General features: G+C 35.1%; 1 protein-coding gene across 7 annotated transcripts in view; it reads right to left on the bottom strand.

The window, feature by feature from the left end:
* Nucleotides 1-16,178, bottom strand: part of ANKIB1 (ankyrin repeat and IBR domain containing 1) — a 145,126-nt gene that overhangs the window by 1,538 nt on the left and 127,410 nt on the right. For 3 of the 7 annotated variants that reach the window (XM_073898803.1, XM_073898807.1, XM_073898804.1), the window contains 9 exons: nucleotides 15,032-15,166; nucleotides 13,994-14,080; nucleotides 13,838-13,904; nucleotides 11,545-11,690; nucleotides 10,347-10,525; nucleotides 9,358-9,409; nucleotides 5,123-5,237; nucleotides 3,556-3,689; nucleotides 51-3,221 (listed from right to left, as the gene is read on the bottom strand). In XM_073898803.1, the coding sequence (XP_073754904.1) occupies nucleotides 2,481-3,221; nucleotides 3,556-3,689; nucleotides 5,123-5,237; nucleotides 9,358-9,409; nucleotides 10,347-10,525; nucleotides 11,545-11,690; nucleotides 13,838-13,904; nucleotides 13,994-14,080; nucleotides 15,032-15,166 (1,656 nt within the window). In that variant the 3' untranslated portion in view covers nucleotides 51-2,480. Of the gene's footprint in view, nucleotides 1-50; nucleotides 3,222-3,555; nucleotides 3,690-5,122; nucleotides 5,238-9,357; nucleotides 9,410-10,346; nucleotides 10,526-11,544; nucleotides 11,691-13,837; nucleotides 13,905-13,993; nucleotides 14,081-15,031; nucleotides 15,167-16,178 lie in introns of those variants that run through there. The other 4 variants (XM_073898806.1, XM_025872858.2, XM_073898805.1 and 1 more) reach the window with 3 other exon arrangements.

The raw sequence follows: 16,178 nt of genomic DNA, 5'->3' as shown, positions 1-16,178 counted from the left end.
TGACTTGGTTAAAACAAAGTCTATAATGTAATGAGACAAAAGTGAAGTAGTTTAAGTAATAAATGTTTAATCAAAGAATTTTACATATTATTAACAGCATTCATTTGGCCAGACATCTACACGTTTGTAGAATCCTACTGTATATAAAGTGGGAATGTATCAAGTATAGACTATGAAAGTGCAAATAACAAGTCAAGGTTAGAGTAATTTTTTTTTTTACATTATAAAATTAACTTGTTTACAAAATAGGCTTTGCCAAACTTTATTTCTGAATAATTGTAAAGTCAATGACTGTGTTGTTTTTAAAATATGTACCAAGGAAATACAAATTGAATAATGATCATTTTTCATGCTCAGGAGATAACAGCACAGAAACAAAGGGGACTGCACAAGGTGCAAAGAGCCGGAACCCATCACATACACTGTCTTCACACGGACCACTCTTCCTCACCTTACTGCAGCTTTGCAAGATGCCTCAATGTGATACAAAGACTCTTTCTATTGAAAAATTACAGCTTGGTCTAGAAACTGATTGGTGTCGCTATTTTTAATCCAAAATAAATTTGTAAAAAAATCCTTTAATGGACTGTTTCAGTTTAATATACAGTAATACACTGTAGACAAAGTTAATATTTTCCCCAACTAATTTAATGGGGATTGATATCGACGTTCCTGATAATTGCGGAAATAAAAGCTAATGTGGATCTTTGATACCCATGGCATAGGAGCAATTCACACACAGTTTATTCCAAGGGAACCTGGGGAATATTAAGTACTCTAATATAATGTCCTAGCCATACAAATTCGAAGGACAAGAATTTCAAAAGCAGGTTCTGGAGAAGAAAAAAATTAATCAAAAACCATAATCACAACTCACATGGATATCAATACTAATATAACCTTGTACCTAGCCCAGGACTTGCCTGTACACACTCAGTACTGAAATTTTGGTATCAGTAGATTTCTGGTAAGAATCTGGCAAAACATTAAACGGAGTGTTGCATATCTATTTTGTTTGTGTTATGCTAGTTTTGATAATATGTAAGTAAAACAGCCATTCCAACAGTTTACTCTAGTTTTAATTACACACTGTACCATTGTATCTTAATTACAACTATGACCAGTATTTTCTTCACAGTAAGACACTGATAACTAGGAAGTTGATTTTTTTCAACACTAAACAGTAATCACACAGCAAATGAGTATTGTGCAATAGAACAAACACATGTCAGCATTTGCTATTTAGGCAAACAAACTGAACATTTAGTTGTTATATTTACTGTAAAGGCAAGGCCATGGGTGGTTTTATGGAGGTCTTTGCAATTCATAGCATAGTTACTTCAGAAGAGACACTGAAATTTGAATTACTCACTTATTTAACTGGCAACTATCCATTTAGTTAGGCAAAGGCACGGTAACATGTTGCGCAGGATGTTTTATTGAATTTTTTAATAATTGTGGGATTTACTATAACTCATGAAAACTCCACTTTTTTTTCTATTTTATAAAACACTTACCATTAAAAGTAATTGCACCCATTAGTAATTAGAATGCACTGTAAAAGTGTGAAAACAAAGAACTATGATTGCACTTCCAATAAAGTGTCTCTTAAAATACAGCACCGCTGTTGCTAATCAACTGTATTTTAATATTAAAATAAACTGTTTTTAACAGCAGCATTAGGTTTAGTTAACTTAAGCTACAGGCTACATTTATTTAAATGCAGTCTCCATGGCAACAAAAGCCCATTCAATTCTGGAATATCACTGCTACCAAGTGGCACCTTTAACTCCCGAGAAGGCCGAGACTCCTCTGGAGCCCTTCAGGACACTGCACGCCTACCGCCTTGTTAGTCAGCGCATGAGTCAGTTTGGCACAAGTGGACTGTAATAGACATGACAAGAAATCTTTGCTTGATGTGAATACGAAAACTACACTGTGGTAGATGCAGCACTAGGGAGAAGCCTTGGATACCTCAATTCACACTGCTCAGACAGAAAGGAAGGAAGAAAGTGATGGAAGAGCACAAACAGACTGAGGAACGAAATGTTATTAGATCTGTTCAAAGTAACTTCTAAAATGAAGAAAACTTTTTTCTTTAAAAGAGGAAAAACCACCCAAGGATTAGGGAGTAAGCCTTTAATTTAAACGTTCAATTTAAGTACTGTCAACCTTAGGCTAAACAGAGGACTGTATTTCCTCAGAATGTGGAATCTGGCCTACTCATTCCATTTGTGTTTCTCTTACTCTTCTTTTTTGTCAGCACAAAGGGGAAAAGCTATCCCTTTAAATACAAAAGAAATTCCCTGTAAGGTTAAAATCAGAAATGAAGCTACCATTCAAGGGAACTCCTTCGTATTCAACCCTAGCATCAGTGGTTTAAAATTGAGTTGGAATTGAGTGGATCAAGTCTCTATAAAGCATACTCCACTAGAATACCATCTGTACCTGTGATTCATTTGGAGCCCAAGGTCTTCAGTTCACACTAAATGGACTTGTTCAAGCCAGTCACTTGAGGTTTGAGGTGTTGGACTTGAAACATCTGAACCATCCCCCTTGTTGGCTACCTCATTACCACTATTACCAGCCGGAGATGCTGCCTCCCCAGCCAGATTATTTTCTTCCCGAGGATTTTCTTCTTCTATTTGGGTTCCTCTACCTTCACTGACCACAGCATCTTCAAACACTGAATCTTCTTCCGGTGGCACCAGATCCACATCCCTCACACCTTCTGACTCATCTTTGACACAGGGGAGCTGGGAATCTGCACTGATTTCTGTAGCTGCTGGAGGAATCAGGGCAATACTCTGAGGGTTCATGTCATGAAACCAAGCCATGATATTGCCAAGAAGATTGTCATTGATGTTGGCATCCTGGCCAGATGAGTCGGGGTCACTGGATGGATAGAATTCACTTCTTGCCTCACTGAGAGGCTGTGAACTCAGACCGTCAGTTGAAAATGGGTCACTTTCTCCTCCTAATCTCATGAGGCTGTCACCAAGTTCCAACAGCTCAGAGCTGCTCATCGCAGCCCGAGGGCTATCTGTATTCCTGGGGACCGAGTCTAGCCTAGAAGGTAAAGAGGTGCCTATCGCTCCTAAGGATGCCTCATTATTGAGGAAGTCTCTATTTTCCTCATCAATGGCCAGCCCGGATTCTTGCAGTGATAACTGTATTGCAAGAAGTATATTGGGATCATCTTCATCCAAGGAACTCAGAGCCTGAGGTGACAGAAAGTAAAAATCACTTTAAACTTTAAAAGGAAAAATCATTTAACTCAACGAGGTTTGCCAACTATTCTTTTGCTAAAGATAATAAATATTACCTCTATTTATACATAATTTTTTTTTATCTACTCAAATCTTGTTTTTAATTTTCTCCTTGCCCATGCTAAAGGGAAAAAAAATTCCTTAAGAGAACTCTGGTACCACATCTCCAAAACAAAGGTTTAAGAATGAAAAGAAGAAAAAGGAAAACAATAAAAGTAAAAATAGGAAGCCAGGCTAAACAGAGAAAGAGCATGAACAGGGCGACGAGGCTGCCCAGGAAGGCTACCTGAAGAGAGTCCTGGTTTTCCGAGCGACTGGCAGGGGTGTAGTCGCGCAGGGAAGAGGTGTGCAGCACGCTCATAGACGTGGAGCTCACCACCGAGGCGCCAGGCCTGCGGCCACTGCCACCATCTGCGATGTCTGTTTCAATGCAAGTGGAACCAGAGACAAGTCAGTCATACAAGACTTCACCCATCTTTTTCTTTCGGCCAACAATTTCTCTTTTCAGTGCTGTTGAAAACCCATGTTCATTTAATCTTTCAGAGATTTCTCCTCCATATTTGTCTCATCAAAATATATCTAATACTGGGGCACCTGGGTGGCTGTGAGTTAGGCATCTGACTTTTGATCTCAGCTCAGGTCTTGATCTCAGGGTTGTGGGTTCAAGTCCTGCATTGGGTTCCAAAAGGGGGCGCTAACTGGCTTCCCTTATTTTAAAAAATATATATATATTTATATATATATATTTAAATATATTTATGTATATATATGTGTGTATATATATATATACATATATATGTGTAATATATATATATATCTAATATATATATCTAATACTACTACTTCAAACACATGATTGTTCTTTACTTTTTTGTTTGCACTATATATTTAGTTCTATAGTTCTATTCATAGAACTATAAAATATAGTTCTATTCATAATGCAAATGCCACCCATTCCTTTTTCCTTAAGCAATGACAAATAAAGGTATATTACTTTTCAGAGTTCTTAAAACTAAAGAATTTTGAAATTATAATAGCCCAAAGAACAAATCTTTAGGCTCACTGTCCTGATTTATTTTTTTTTTAAAGATTTTATTTATTTGACAGAGAGAGAGAGAGACAGCAAGAGAGGGAACACAGCAGGGGGAGTGGGAGAGGGAGAAGCAGGTTTCCCGCTGAGCAGGGAGCCCACTGGGATCATGACCTGAGCCGAAGGCGGACACTTAACGACTGAGCCACCACCCAGGCGCCCCTGATCCTGATTTATTAAAGACGATCTGCTGACATTATAGTTCGAAGATTTTCCATTAACATTTTAACATTAGTTAAATTAAGTTAAAAGTTGATAATTAAAATCATTTATCTCTAATACCAGAAATCTTCTCTCTTTTAAAGAATGTTTTAGAGGAGGTCTGAGGCTAGGAGAAAAATATTTCATGAACATAGTAACAATGATCAAGAGCTACAATTTACTGAATGTTCACTAGGTGCTACTAGTGTTTAAGGGTTTTACGCGCATTCTCTCATTTAATGCTCACAGTGAGCCCACAAAGTGGCACTGTTATTACTGCTTCTTTGGAATGAGGAGACTGAAGCTTGGAGAGGTTAAGTGAACTTGACTAAAGTTTCACACCAACACAAAGCAGAGAAGGGGTCACGAATCCAGGTATGGCTGACTCCACAGCCCAAATTCTTAATCTCCCTGGTTTTCTGTGTCCTGTGACATTTGAAGCATCTGAACATTGATTGTATATCTGCACTATAAACTATTTCACAAACATTTAGATTAGCCAGTTTTTAGAATGAATTCAGGAGAATGAAGAGACGAAAACATAGCCAACTCAAGAGCTTACCTAAAGTGCTTTCACTTGGCTCATCAGGGTCTGGAGGGTTACTGAGCAGACTGTGCACATCTCCTCGACGGCGTTGTTGTCTGTGCCTCCTCCGATACTGAAATTCAGCATATTCCTGCATAAACCAAAGGTTATAAAATACAGGAGAGCATGCAATTTTTTTAATGCAAATAAAACAAACAATACACTTTTTTTCCAGGAAAAAAATGTGTGATTTTATAAACATATTATAAAATCACTTGGCTTTAACAAAAGAAACTTCAGGTTTTGCCATGCCAAGGAAACAGAAAAGGTAAAATGGAAAAAGATAAATTTTAAATAGTCATTATGATTGCCTGGATAACTTGGGAATACTTGCAAGCTCCAATGCTTGGTCATAACAGCCTTATTTCATATGCTTGGGTCTTGTCACATAATGTTATAACTAATACCATAATGATTTTACTAATATAAGCTAGGCTCTTGGAGGTTTGGTTTTTAAAAAGTGACTGTGATATGTGCAATAGAAAGCAAAAAAAAGAAAACAAAGAGCATACACTGTCAAGTACTCATCAGACTATTAGATTTTATATTCCTTGGGACAACCACATACCATACTCAGAAGTGAAATGATTAGGTTAAAAGAAAAATGTGAAGTTAGTTTTAAAATAAGATGTTACTTGGCTTCCTTCCTATATTAGCTAATATGTGGGATTATCTATAACACAGGTGGGGGAAGTGTTTTCTGTGCAGTATATGGGAAGAACACAGATTTGGGCAGAGGCAGAACCCGTGACTACCTGCTATTACTTGGGTACAAACATACTTTTCCACGTTTTAGAGACAGAAAAGACTAGAAGAGAGGCCAGTTAGTGTGCATGACACCAGCATAAATAGGCTAATTTTGAGAACCATCATAGAATCTTTCAGTGATAAATGCAAAGATACTCAGGTTTATGATCACCGTGGTTACCCTAGGATATTCAATATGCTTATGTTAGGAAGGTACCGCAATAAACAAAGAGTAGTTTTACATCACAAATAAAATTTTCACATCATACCATTCAAGTTAAATTTATTTAAACTCCATCTGTGTAAATAAGCAGTTGGACTCTAATAAGAAGTGGGAGGCATCCTACCAGGTTAGAAACCAAGAAAGATACTACAGGTTCTCAGAGGGATTATTTAGGTTCTTTAAACTTTCCTGCTGAGCTGCAGTATGATTTCCTCTTTTCCCGGAGGCCCATGATCCCAAACTGGATGACTATCATGTGTCATCATGGTTCACTGGACCACTAAGGAACACCACATTTTTTAGACAAAGATGGCATGAAAATTTTATTTCGGTTCAGTATTTGTTGTTTATTTATTTAATTAAAGGTTTTATTTATTTATTTTAGAAAGAGAGAGAGCATGTGAACAGGGGAGGGAGCGAGGGGGAGGGAGAGGGAAAGAGACTCTCAAGCAGACTCCATGTTGAGTGCAGAGCCTGAAGCGGAGCTCAATCTCATGACCCCAAGATCATGACCTGAGTTTCCGGAAACCAAGAGTCAGACATTTAACTGACTGAGACACCCAGCAGCCCCTCAAGGCTTATACTTAAGGAAAATTTGTTTACTTTGTACACTTGATGATGGTACAAAAAGTTATTCTGAATTAAATAAATTATTACTGAGCACAGAATATACATATTCCCAATTTAAGAAAATTAAAATTTGGTTTAAAAACAACTATAAAAGAAACTTAATTTATTTATAATTATTCTGACAGAAAACTCAATGGCATTCTCTCACGATGCAACAGGCTTAAAACACTGATCTCATAAATTAAACTTATCAGAACATTCCTAAGAATTCCTACATTTTAAAAAAATATTTATTTATTTTGGGGGGGAGTGTGCATGTATTGGGCAGGCAGAGGCAGAGGGAGAGAGTCCCAAGCAGACTCCCCACTGAGTGCAGGGCCCCACAACACTGAGATGACCTGAGCCGAAACCAAGAGTGGGACACCCACCTGACTACACCACCCAGGTGCCCCAGAATTCCTAGATTTTTAAGGAAACATATGAAAAGGCTTTAGTTGGTATACTCCAAATGGTTCAAGAGTATTAAGGTTACAGAGAAGATTGAGAAATTTTGAGATGTATAGGGGAAAAAGCTGCCAGATTTTTGGTGAGCACCAAATCTGTCAGTGACTTAAAGGGACGCTGTAATCCTTCCAGAACTTCCATGAAGTAGATAGCACCATCCACATTTTAAAGAGGAGAAATTTAAGGAAGAACATAGCCTAAAGTCTAATAACTTACAAAGCTGGACCTTGAATTCAGGTGTCCCTCAGACTTTAACACTATGCTCTTTCCTCTGGGCTCCACTGCCTTTGAAGTGGTACAAAATACTTATGATTGTCACTGACTCATTCAATTTAATTAAAAAAAGAATAAGATGGAATTTACGGAAAAAATACAAATTCAACCTAAAAGTCTACTGGAGTTCGGTAACATTATTTTTTTTCAGAGTATATATGAAGGCAAAGAGCTAATTTTTCAAGATATTATTCTGGTAGTGACTTGATAGTCACAAACATGCAGAATTTTAGTTTCACACTATATGTTAATTCTTCAGACTTGCAATAAGATTTACATAAAAACTTGGTGTTTCAGTGTGCCAAAGACTTCACAGAAGAGAAAAACAAAAGTAGTTAAATAATTCTTATAAAATTTATTAACACATAAAAAAATAAATTTAAGAAGGAAAAGTTACTTAGACTTTGACAATTCTCAATCTCTGGAGAATAAGAGTTCAATAATCTTATTTATAAATATTCACATGTGAGGTGGCAAGCTTTCCTTTTTTTTTAATCAAATGAATCTGTGTCAGTCACATTAGCAGGCCTTCAATATTCAAGGACAAATACTTAGGGTTCCTAAAGTTACTGCCGGAGCTAGAAGCTGCAAGATGATGCACACATGACTCTGAGTACACTGGTAAAGGTTTTATTTTTCCTCAAATAAAGCTAAATTGTGTTTCTACCTTGAAGTACTGAAATCTTTAGTACTCTTTTTTTGATAATTGAAGCTTGTTTATTTATGCTTTTAGGTGGAAATTTTCCACATTATCCTTAAAGCTGTAATAATAAGAATAATAAGCATAGGATCAGGTAAAGAAAAGGTTCATAATTTGTTTTACAATAGAAATTTCATTAATATATTGAATTCTTTTTGCAATTTAAGTGAATTTAAAATTTTCAAAAGCACAAATTGTTTTCTCAAGTCAATATTTTCTTGGATATATCTACCAATACAAAAGGCCACAAGGTGATTGCAAGTATCCTCAGCAGCTGAAAAGAGAAAGTATCTGATTTAAATAAGCCACAGTCATTTCTGGATCATAAGCGATTTCATTCAGATACCAAATGGGCTGTAAATGATAAACAAAGGTTTCATTGTTTGTCCTGCTCCCTTCCAAGAACTAAGTTAAAAGTTTATTATAACATAAACATTACATATATACTACTGTTTTAAAGAGTAAGGAAGGAGAGACAGAAATAGAACTGCTAAAACCATTTAAAATCAGACTCAGTGACAGTGGCAATTTAAATCTCAGAAAATAGCAATGTGATTAAGATTTTCACTCTATCTTAATTTATTTGTGGTAATTGCTATTTGCAGTGTTAGTACTTTAGACTGTTTGTATTTTAAAATCTATCAATAACAACAGCCAAAAAACCTAAGAAGAGGGTGAAAATCTTAAAGAGAAATACAAAGCAACTAAGCAAAGCATTTCTTTCTGCATAAACATTGTTAACGTCAAGTTTCCACCTTAGAAACTGATTATAAATCAATTCAATCAGGTTGTTGTAATAACTTTAAAAAAACAGATTGTGCAGGTTTTTCACAGATTCAGACTGAAATAATATTACAACAAAAAATACATTTCTGATAAATTAAAATTTGTATCTCATTAACCAATGTGAAGTGATGTTCCAAAGTATATGCTGTCAGTTGGCGTAATTCTGACTCCTCAGTAATTAAAAATAATAAAAAGGGGATGCATTAAAAATGTGATGATAATCCAATACCACAAATGGCTAAATGTAGACTCTGCTGAGGCATTTTTGTTATATATGAAAGAGAAAACACTGCTGACAATCTCAGTAGGATTTAGAATAGATAAGGGTGGAAATACAAGCAGGATTTCATGAAGGAAAAATATAATTAAAAAACAAAACAAACCCCGTCTCCCCCGCAAAACAATTACCTCAGGTGATGCAAATCCTAAATATTCCCAATCCCATGTTCCACCAGCAAAGCTACAAAGAAATTAGACATACCATTTGATTTATTATCAGCACTACAAAGTACAATCAGACCCTCACTCAATGAACATTACTTTTAAGTCCTCTGCTTGGAACTTGCTTAACCAAAGTAGATCAACTACTAAATATAATTAAAATGATACTTTAAATCATGGAACACTACATCAAAAACTAACGATGTAATGTATAGTGATTAACCTAACATAATAAAAAAAAATTCCAGAAAAGAAAATGATACTTTATTTCTTTCAAATTCTAAATTGCTTTATGTTAGTGTAAAATGGTAGAAAAATAAAAATCATCATGCTATATCAGAATATTTTATGATTCCTTCTATTTTTATTTCATAAATGTTTATGTAATGAAAATAGGGTCAAAGGAATTTCTAATGCTTATAATTATTATGAATAAGAAAATAGGCTTCAATTTATAACGGCAGTAGTATAAGTATCTGAAAGAAACAACTAAAACTCGACTGTTCTTGGATGAATATGAATCACTTAAATAACTTTATTAATATCAGATTTCTAATTTCTTCATAACCTCTTATATAAAAATATAAGACCATAATAAGTTGGCAAGGCTTCCAAATTCGACATTGTAAGATGTTTATGACTATCAGATCACTACATATATTACATATTTGAAGTGATGCATTAGAATAACTTTGAATTATGAGTTCACTGAAGTATGAAATTAACCTAGCCTACTTTAGTCCAAGAAACTACACAAAGATAAACAAAATATAAGAAAGATAGAAATATAACTGGGGGGGAAATCCCCAAAAAGAAGTTAACATGCTTTTATCAGTTCTCTGTATTTTAGATATAAGTAACTTCCAGGAATATGAAACCTAGTTAGATAAAAAAATAAACCTGGTGGCATTTGTGGCTGGAGCTAGGATGATTTCCATAGCATGCATCCTTTTTACCTGCGCCTTGGAGCTTCTGGTGAGTCTGCAGGAGCAACTCCCCGAGCCACAGATGCCAGGAATTCTTGTCTCTTCTGCTGTACAAGGCACGCTGCCTTGATGATCTTGTGGCGGGGTGTGCGAAGGTAAGGCCTATTGACTTTTTGGGCAAGGTCTTCAGTGACCATTTCTAGGTCTGTCTATGTTAAGAAGAGAAAGAGAAAAAAAGAAGGATTATAGGCTAAGTAGGTTAGTCAGTAGCAAATCCCTTGTCTATCTGGTTTCTCAGTTAAATCTAACTCTTTTGAAGTCAAAAATTAATCCAAATTATAAAATAACTTCCTATTTAATATATACTTCTATTTTGCACATTTCTGGAAAATAGCACTCTTTTGAAAGGCATTTATAACAATGTAGTTGGTACAGATTACAAAGACATACTGAGTATGCCAGATGTCTACAGGGAATTTATCATTTGTCTACGTGGAAAAAAAAAAAAGAGTAAATTTCAAGGCATTGTACATGCAAATACATGACTGCGTACTGTAAACTATATGTAAATGCTAAAGGAATTTGAGGCAAGGCAAGATCCCTGTGATCTGGGGTTAGATCTGAAAGGCTTCATGGAGAATATTAATATTGAGCATTTTAAAAAAGAAATGTAGGATATAAATTACTAGAGGACAGCTCAAAGGGGTGACAAGGAAATTGTGGCAAGAGAAGAAAGTTTGGTGGATTAAAAAAAAAGAAGTACAATGAAGTTGTTCAGCTACAGTGATGTCAGTTGGCTTAGGTGTTTTTGTTTTTTAAATACTGTAACTTTTTCAGTTGTCCTTTTAAAATAAACTAGTAAACAGCAACTTTCCCATCTAGTATGTAATGTGGTTTGTTTCATCTTTGAAGATAAAATTTCTAATTACATATTAAGAATTAGGCCAGATTTCAACATCAGCCAGTTTAAAACAAATAAACAAATGTGGTAGGAAGTGTTTACACAGCTCAGAACTCACTGGGATCTGCCCTGGTAAATTTAAATACAAAAAAATTTCAGTTTATTACTGGTAACTTTTCCTTTACTTAAAAACCATTCTAAAAATGGAAACAAAACTTTTCCAGTCACAGCCAAATAAGATAAAACTTAGCGAAGTGGTTGAAAAAGGACAAAATCTGTTTTTTATAAAAATTGCATTTAAATTTAATTTTAAAAAAGATATCTTACTTGCATGAGTTCAAAAATTTCTTTCTTTGTGCTTTTAGGTTCTAAGAAAAATCCATATGGGTAAGAACACTTGAGAATGCGTCGAGTTTTTAAGAGCACATGAACTGCATCTTCAATGAAAGTGGTATCTGGACAGCCTCCTTCAGCTATAAAGTAAATCAGGCACAGTGAAAAAAAATTGTTTTGCCAATATGCTGTTATAATTAAACGACTGAGTTTTCCTAAAAAACAACAACAAAGGATCTCTCTGAAGAAACTGTTTGAAGTAACTGTATGATAGTAATTATCTGAACTAGACTAAACACCTACACAAAACACTCATGTGTGGCTTGTCTGCATTTATAAATGAAGCATACACTGCAGTTGCCCAGGAACACTGATGGCAGTCATTAAGGAATGCATACCCTGATTCTGGATTCTGTTCTCACCCTGTTGGTTAAACAAATCTAGCTTTAGGTCAACTCTTATTTACTATATTTTTCAGGTTATCTCTAGTAAAACTTTGCTGATTAAAAATTAAAACAAATAGGGGCTCCTGGATGGCTCAGTCAGAAGAGCATGCAACTCTTGATCTTGGGGTTATATGTTTGAGCTCCATGTCTGGTATAGAGATTATTAAAAAAGATAAACTTAAAAAAAAAAAAGAATTAAAACAAATGCCCTAAGTCGTTTGCCAAAAAACAAAACAAAAACCAAAAAACAAAAAAACCCCACCAAATTATGATTATGCTTCTGCAAAAACATTGTAAGAAAAAAGATACAACATTCTGGGGAACAACTGGATAACTAATGCTAGTAAATATATCAAGAAGAGAAAGAAAGGGAGGAAGACCAAGGAAGAGGGGAGAAGAAACTGCCTTACTATCTGAGACGTTCCTTCTCCAAGTATCATTATTACATTCTAGCTTTCTCCTTAACTGCAAATAAAGGGAAACTAAGGAGTAGAATCTAAATTCATAAGTACTTTTGAAAGTAAGATTATTCTGCAGGCTTGTGGAAAGAAATTACATGTGTATATACACACACTGATGTATAGACCATCCTCAAATATCTACCCTAGCAGAGGGATCTGAACTAAGAAGATGTCAGAAAAGAAAAACAAAACAACACAAACACTACCCCCCACTATGACATGTGTGAGAAGTATGTGAAGTTTTGTTTCTTCCTTTCCAATCCTTGTAACATTTCTTTCTCATATCTCATTATGCCTCTCAAACCTCCAGAAGGTTGAAAAGAAGCAGTAATTCACATCTACAGATATTTATCGAATGTTTACTATGTGTCAGGCACTGTTCTAAGCAACCCAGTGATGTAAGACACAAAAATCCCTGTTGAAGAACTGTAGAACTAGTGAGGGTTTTTTCCTTTTCAATCCTTTCATTTTTACTGTGGACAGTACTTCAAGAGTGTGATAATGGCGATATAGTTACATCATTCCTAAAGTCTAAAAACTAAATATTAACAAGGAGACAAAGCTGCTATTGATACTTTTTCTCCTACTCTAATTTATTTAATTTATGCTTACTATCTTAATTAGGGAATTACCCTCATGAAAAGGGTCTTACTTTTACAAACTGGAGCAAATACAATTGCATTTTTAGGCTGAAAACCTTTTATATATAAGCTATGATTATTTTTAAAATGTGACTTTTTAAAACAAACATGGTAGAACCTATACTCTGTGCGGTCATTGTGAGATATTGTATTTTAATGAAGCAATCAATACTCAATACATTTTAGGAATGTTCTTTCTGAATTTCCATTTTAGGATCCATAAGTCAGCCCCATCTCCTGTCTTTGCTTTCAGACTCTAATGTCCATTATTTATCAGTGAGAAGATTTCTCCCAAAACTGTATTTGACTTCCATTCCATTAAGCAGTCTGCTCAATTTTCTCAAGAATCTTTGGGAATTTAGTCACACTACAACTGGGTGACGTGAATCTCGCTCTTTTGACGAGGTCAGGGATGCCTTTTAGGGCTCATGCACTGTTCCAGACACTGGAGAGCATCAGCGGTGGCACAGAGTAAGCAAAACTATGATGTGTGTTTATCTGCTAACAGTATAGGCTGCATTAAGAGGAACATTATGAGCTAAGCCGGGTAGAAAATCTCATTACAGAGGCCTCAAATGCTAAGCTGCACTCTGGGCTTCTGAGGACTCCAAGCAGTACCAGAATGAGCAACGCAGATAATAATGTATTCCTTGAAGGGCCTTAACCTCCTACCAATGAAGTGACTTAAGCATGTAAGGCTATTTTAGATTAATTATCACACATACCACTTATAACTTACTTTCTTTGAGAGCTCTACTCAATTGCTCCATCTTTTCTTTGGCTGTTTTAAGAAGGCGTTGTTCTAACTAAAGGAATAGAAAGAAATAATTTATATAATTTTCTTTATTTATTCACAACAGTATAATTCAGAGCATTTGAAAGATTTGGGACATACCTGATAGCTATGCTCATGGTTTTTAAATCTTGTGTAATAGTGCATAAATCTGTCAAGTTCCTGAAATCGTTTGTGTTTTTTCTCAGCCTAGGAAACAAAAGTCCATAAACGACTTTTATAAATAAAGTACTAGCTATTAAAATGTGACTTTTTGTCACTTAAAATTTTTATTACTAATAGGTAGCTGTGCATACAGATTTCATTATTTTGAGGGAAAAAAAAACCAGTACATTTTTAAGGATATGAGAACAAAGTCTTGTATCTGCATTCTCTATGATAAACCACTGAATCTATGATCCCAGAGCGTAAGGCAAAGATGCCCCTCAAGACCTACATTTATCAGATCTTCAATGTTTTATTATATTGCTTTTGCTATGGACTGAACTGTATCTCCCCAAAATTCACGTTGAAGCCTTAACCCCCAATGTGAATGACTGGATTTGAAGATAGAGCCTATGAGGTGATAAATGTTAAATAAAGTCATTGGAGGTGGGGCCATAACCCAGTAGAATTATTGCTCTTTTAAGAAAAGGAAGAGACACCAGAGCTCTTGCTCTCTATCATGTGAGGATATGGCACAAAGACAGCCAGCCCTCTGCAAGACAGGAAGAGAGTCATCACCAGAAGCTGAATTGGCAAGAATCTTGATCTTGGACTTCCTAGGTCCCAGAACTGTGAGAAATACATCTCTGCTGTTTAAGCCACCCAGTCTATGGTATTTTGTTATGGAAGCCAAGCAGACAAAGAAACTTATTATATGCTGTAACAGAATACTGTATTGTTATTATGTTAAAATTGTTTTTAAGTATATAAGACTTTAACAAAATAAAAAAGGGAAAATTAAAAAAAAGAAAGCTTTCAAGTTGATAGACCTATTTTATTTAAATTAAAGGCTACTCTAAAGGTATTCAATCTGGGGGGGGAGGGAAAAAAATAAAGTGTATTCAATTTAATGCCTCATTATGACAAAGATAGGAAAAAGAAGAAATGCGAAATACTCCCCCTTTAGCCAGAGGCCTTAATTTAAACAGTTCTCACCTCCACAGTCATTTCCTTGGATTGCTCCTCCACATGCTGAATGACTTCATAGCGAGTACATCTGTAATAACCTCCTGTGGAAGAACTATGCTTTTTCCATTCTTCTAGGCAAATCCAGCAAAAGTCATACTTGCACTTCAAAAGAAAACATATATGCAAACATTGCCCTGTGTTAACATGCAAATTATTTTCTGATTTCTAGTCAACCACTTTGTAGAGATCAAGCAATTCTGCCTGTGTGATCAGGAACAAATCTTCTTAAAGACATGCCGTCTTTTTCATGTTTCCCCTGGAGACCTTATCTATACTATGGAAAGATGTGGAGGGCAGTTTAAAATGACCACTTATAAGGATATATTAAAACGTAAATCATAGTATTATGAAGTAATATCAAGGAATCTTTAAAAATATCAATAGGATATTCTTTCCCACAATAAAGACAAATACTGACAATGTTTCATTTCTCAAGTGCATGGTAATCTTACTTTGGTACATAAAGTTTCACCAGTCTTCATCAGAAGTTTTTTTTATGACTTTGATAAATTGTTTTTGAAACTAGGAACAAGTTTAAAAGGTTTCCAAGTAGAAAGACTGACATAAAATGTTTCTTATTTTTAAGAAAATTTCATTTTATTACCATAATTGGCCAATAATACCAAAAATACAAGCATTACAGTATGAAAATACATCTTTTTTTTAATGCTTATGGATTTTGGGTCAGAGGGATCTTCCCATTTCAAATCTGTTTTCTTGTGGTACTTTTATGTTTGTTTCTTTGTTTTTTAAACATTTAAATATTTGTGCTGTTCATGGGTATACAGTATACAGTATGAATTCAACTTTATTTTTTTCCCACACAACTGCCCAGTTGTCTCAATCCTATTTATTGAACAGTCCACGTTTCTCCCCTACTGGAGATCCTCCTTTACCATACACTAAATCCCCACATATTTCTATTTTCTGGGCTTTTTATTATAATTTCATTAATCTCTAGATTCACATGCCAGCACTATGCTGTTTTAATTACTGAGCCTTTACAACAGGCTCACTATTTGACAAGGCTAGTTCTCCCTCACTGTTCTTTTTCAGAGTTTTCCTAGCTCTCCTTGCTTTGTTTTTCCATGTGAACTTGTGAATTAGAATTATC

Source organism: Callorhinus ursinus, unplaced genomic scaffold, assembly GCF_003265705.2.
Source record: "Callorhinus ursinus isolate GAN/ISIS: 27379988/994484 unplaced genomic scaffold, GSC_fseal_2.0 scaffold12, whole genome shotgun sequence".
NCBI lineage: Eukaryota > Metazoa > Chordata > Mammalia > Carnivora > Otariidae > Callorhinus > Callorhinus ursinus.
Note: the sequence above shows the minus strand (reverse complement) of the source record. Positions and strands in the feature narration are given on the sequence as shown.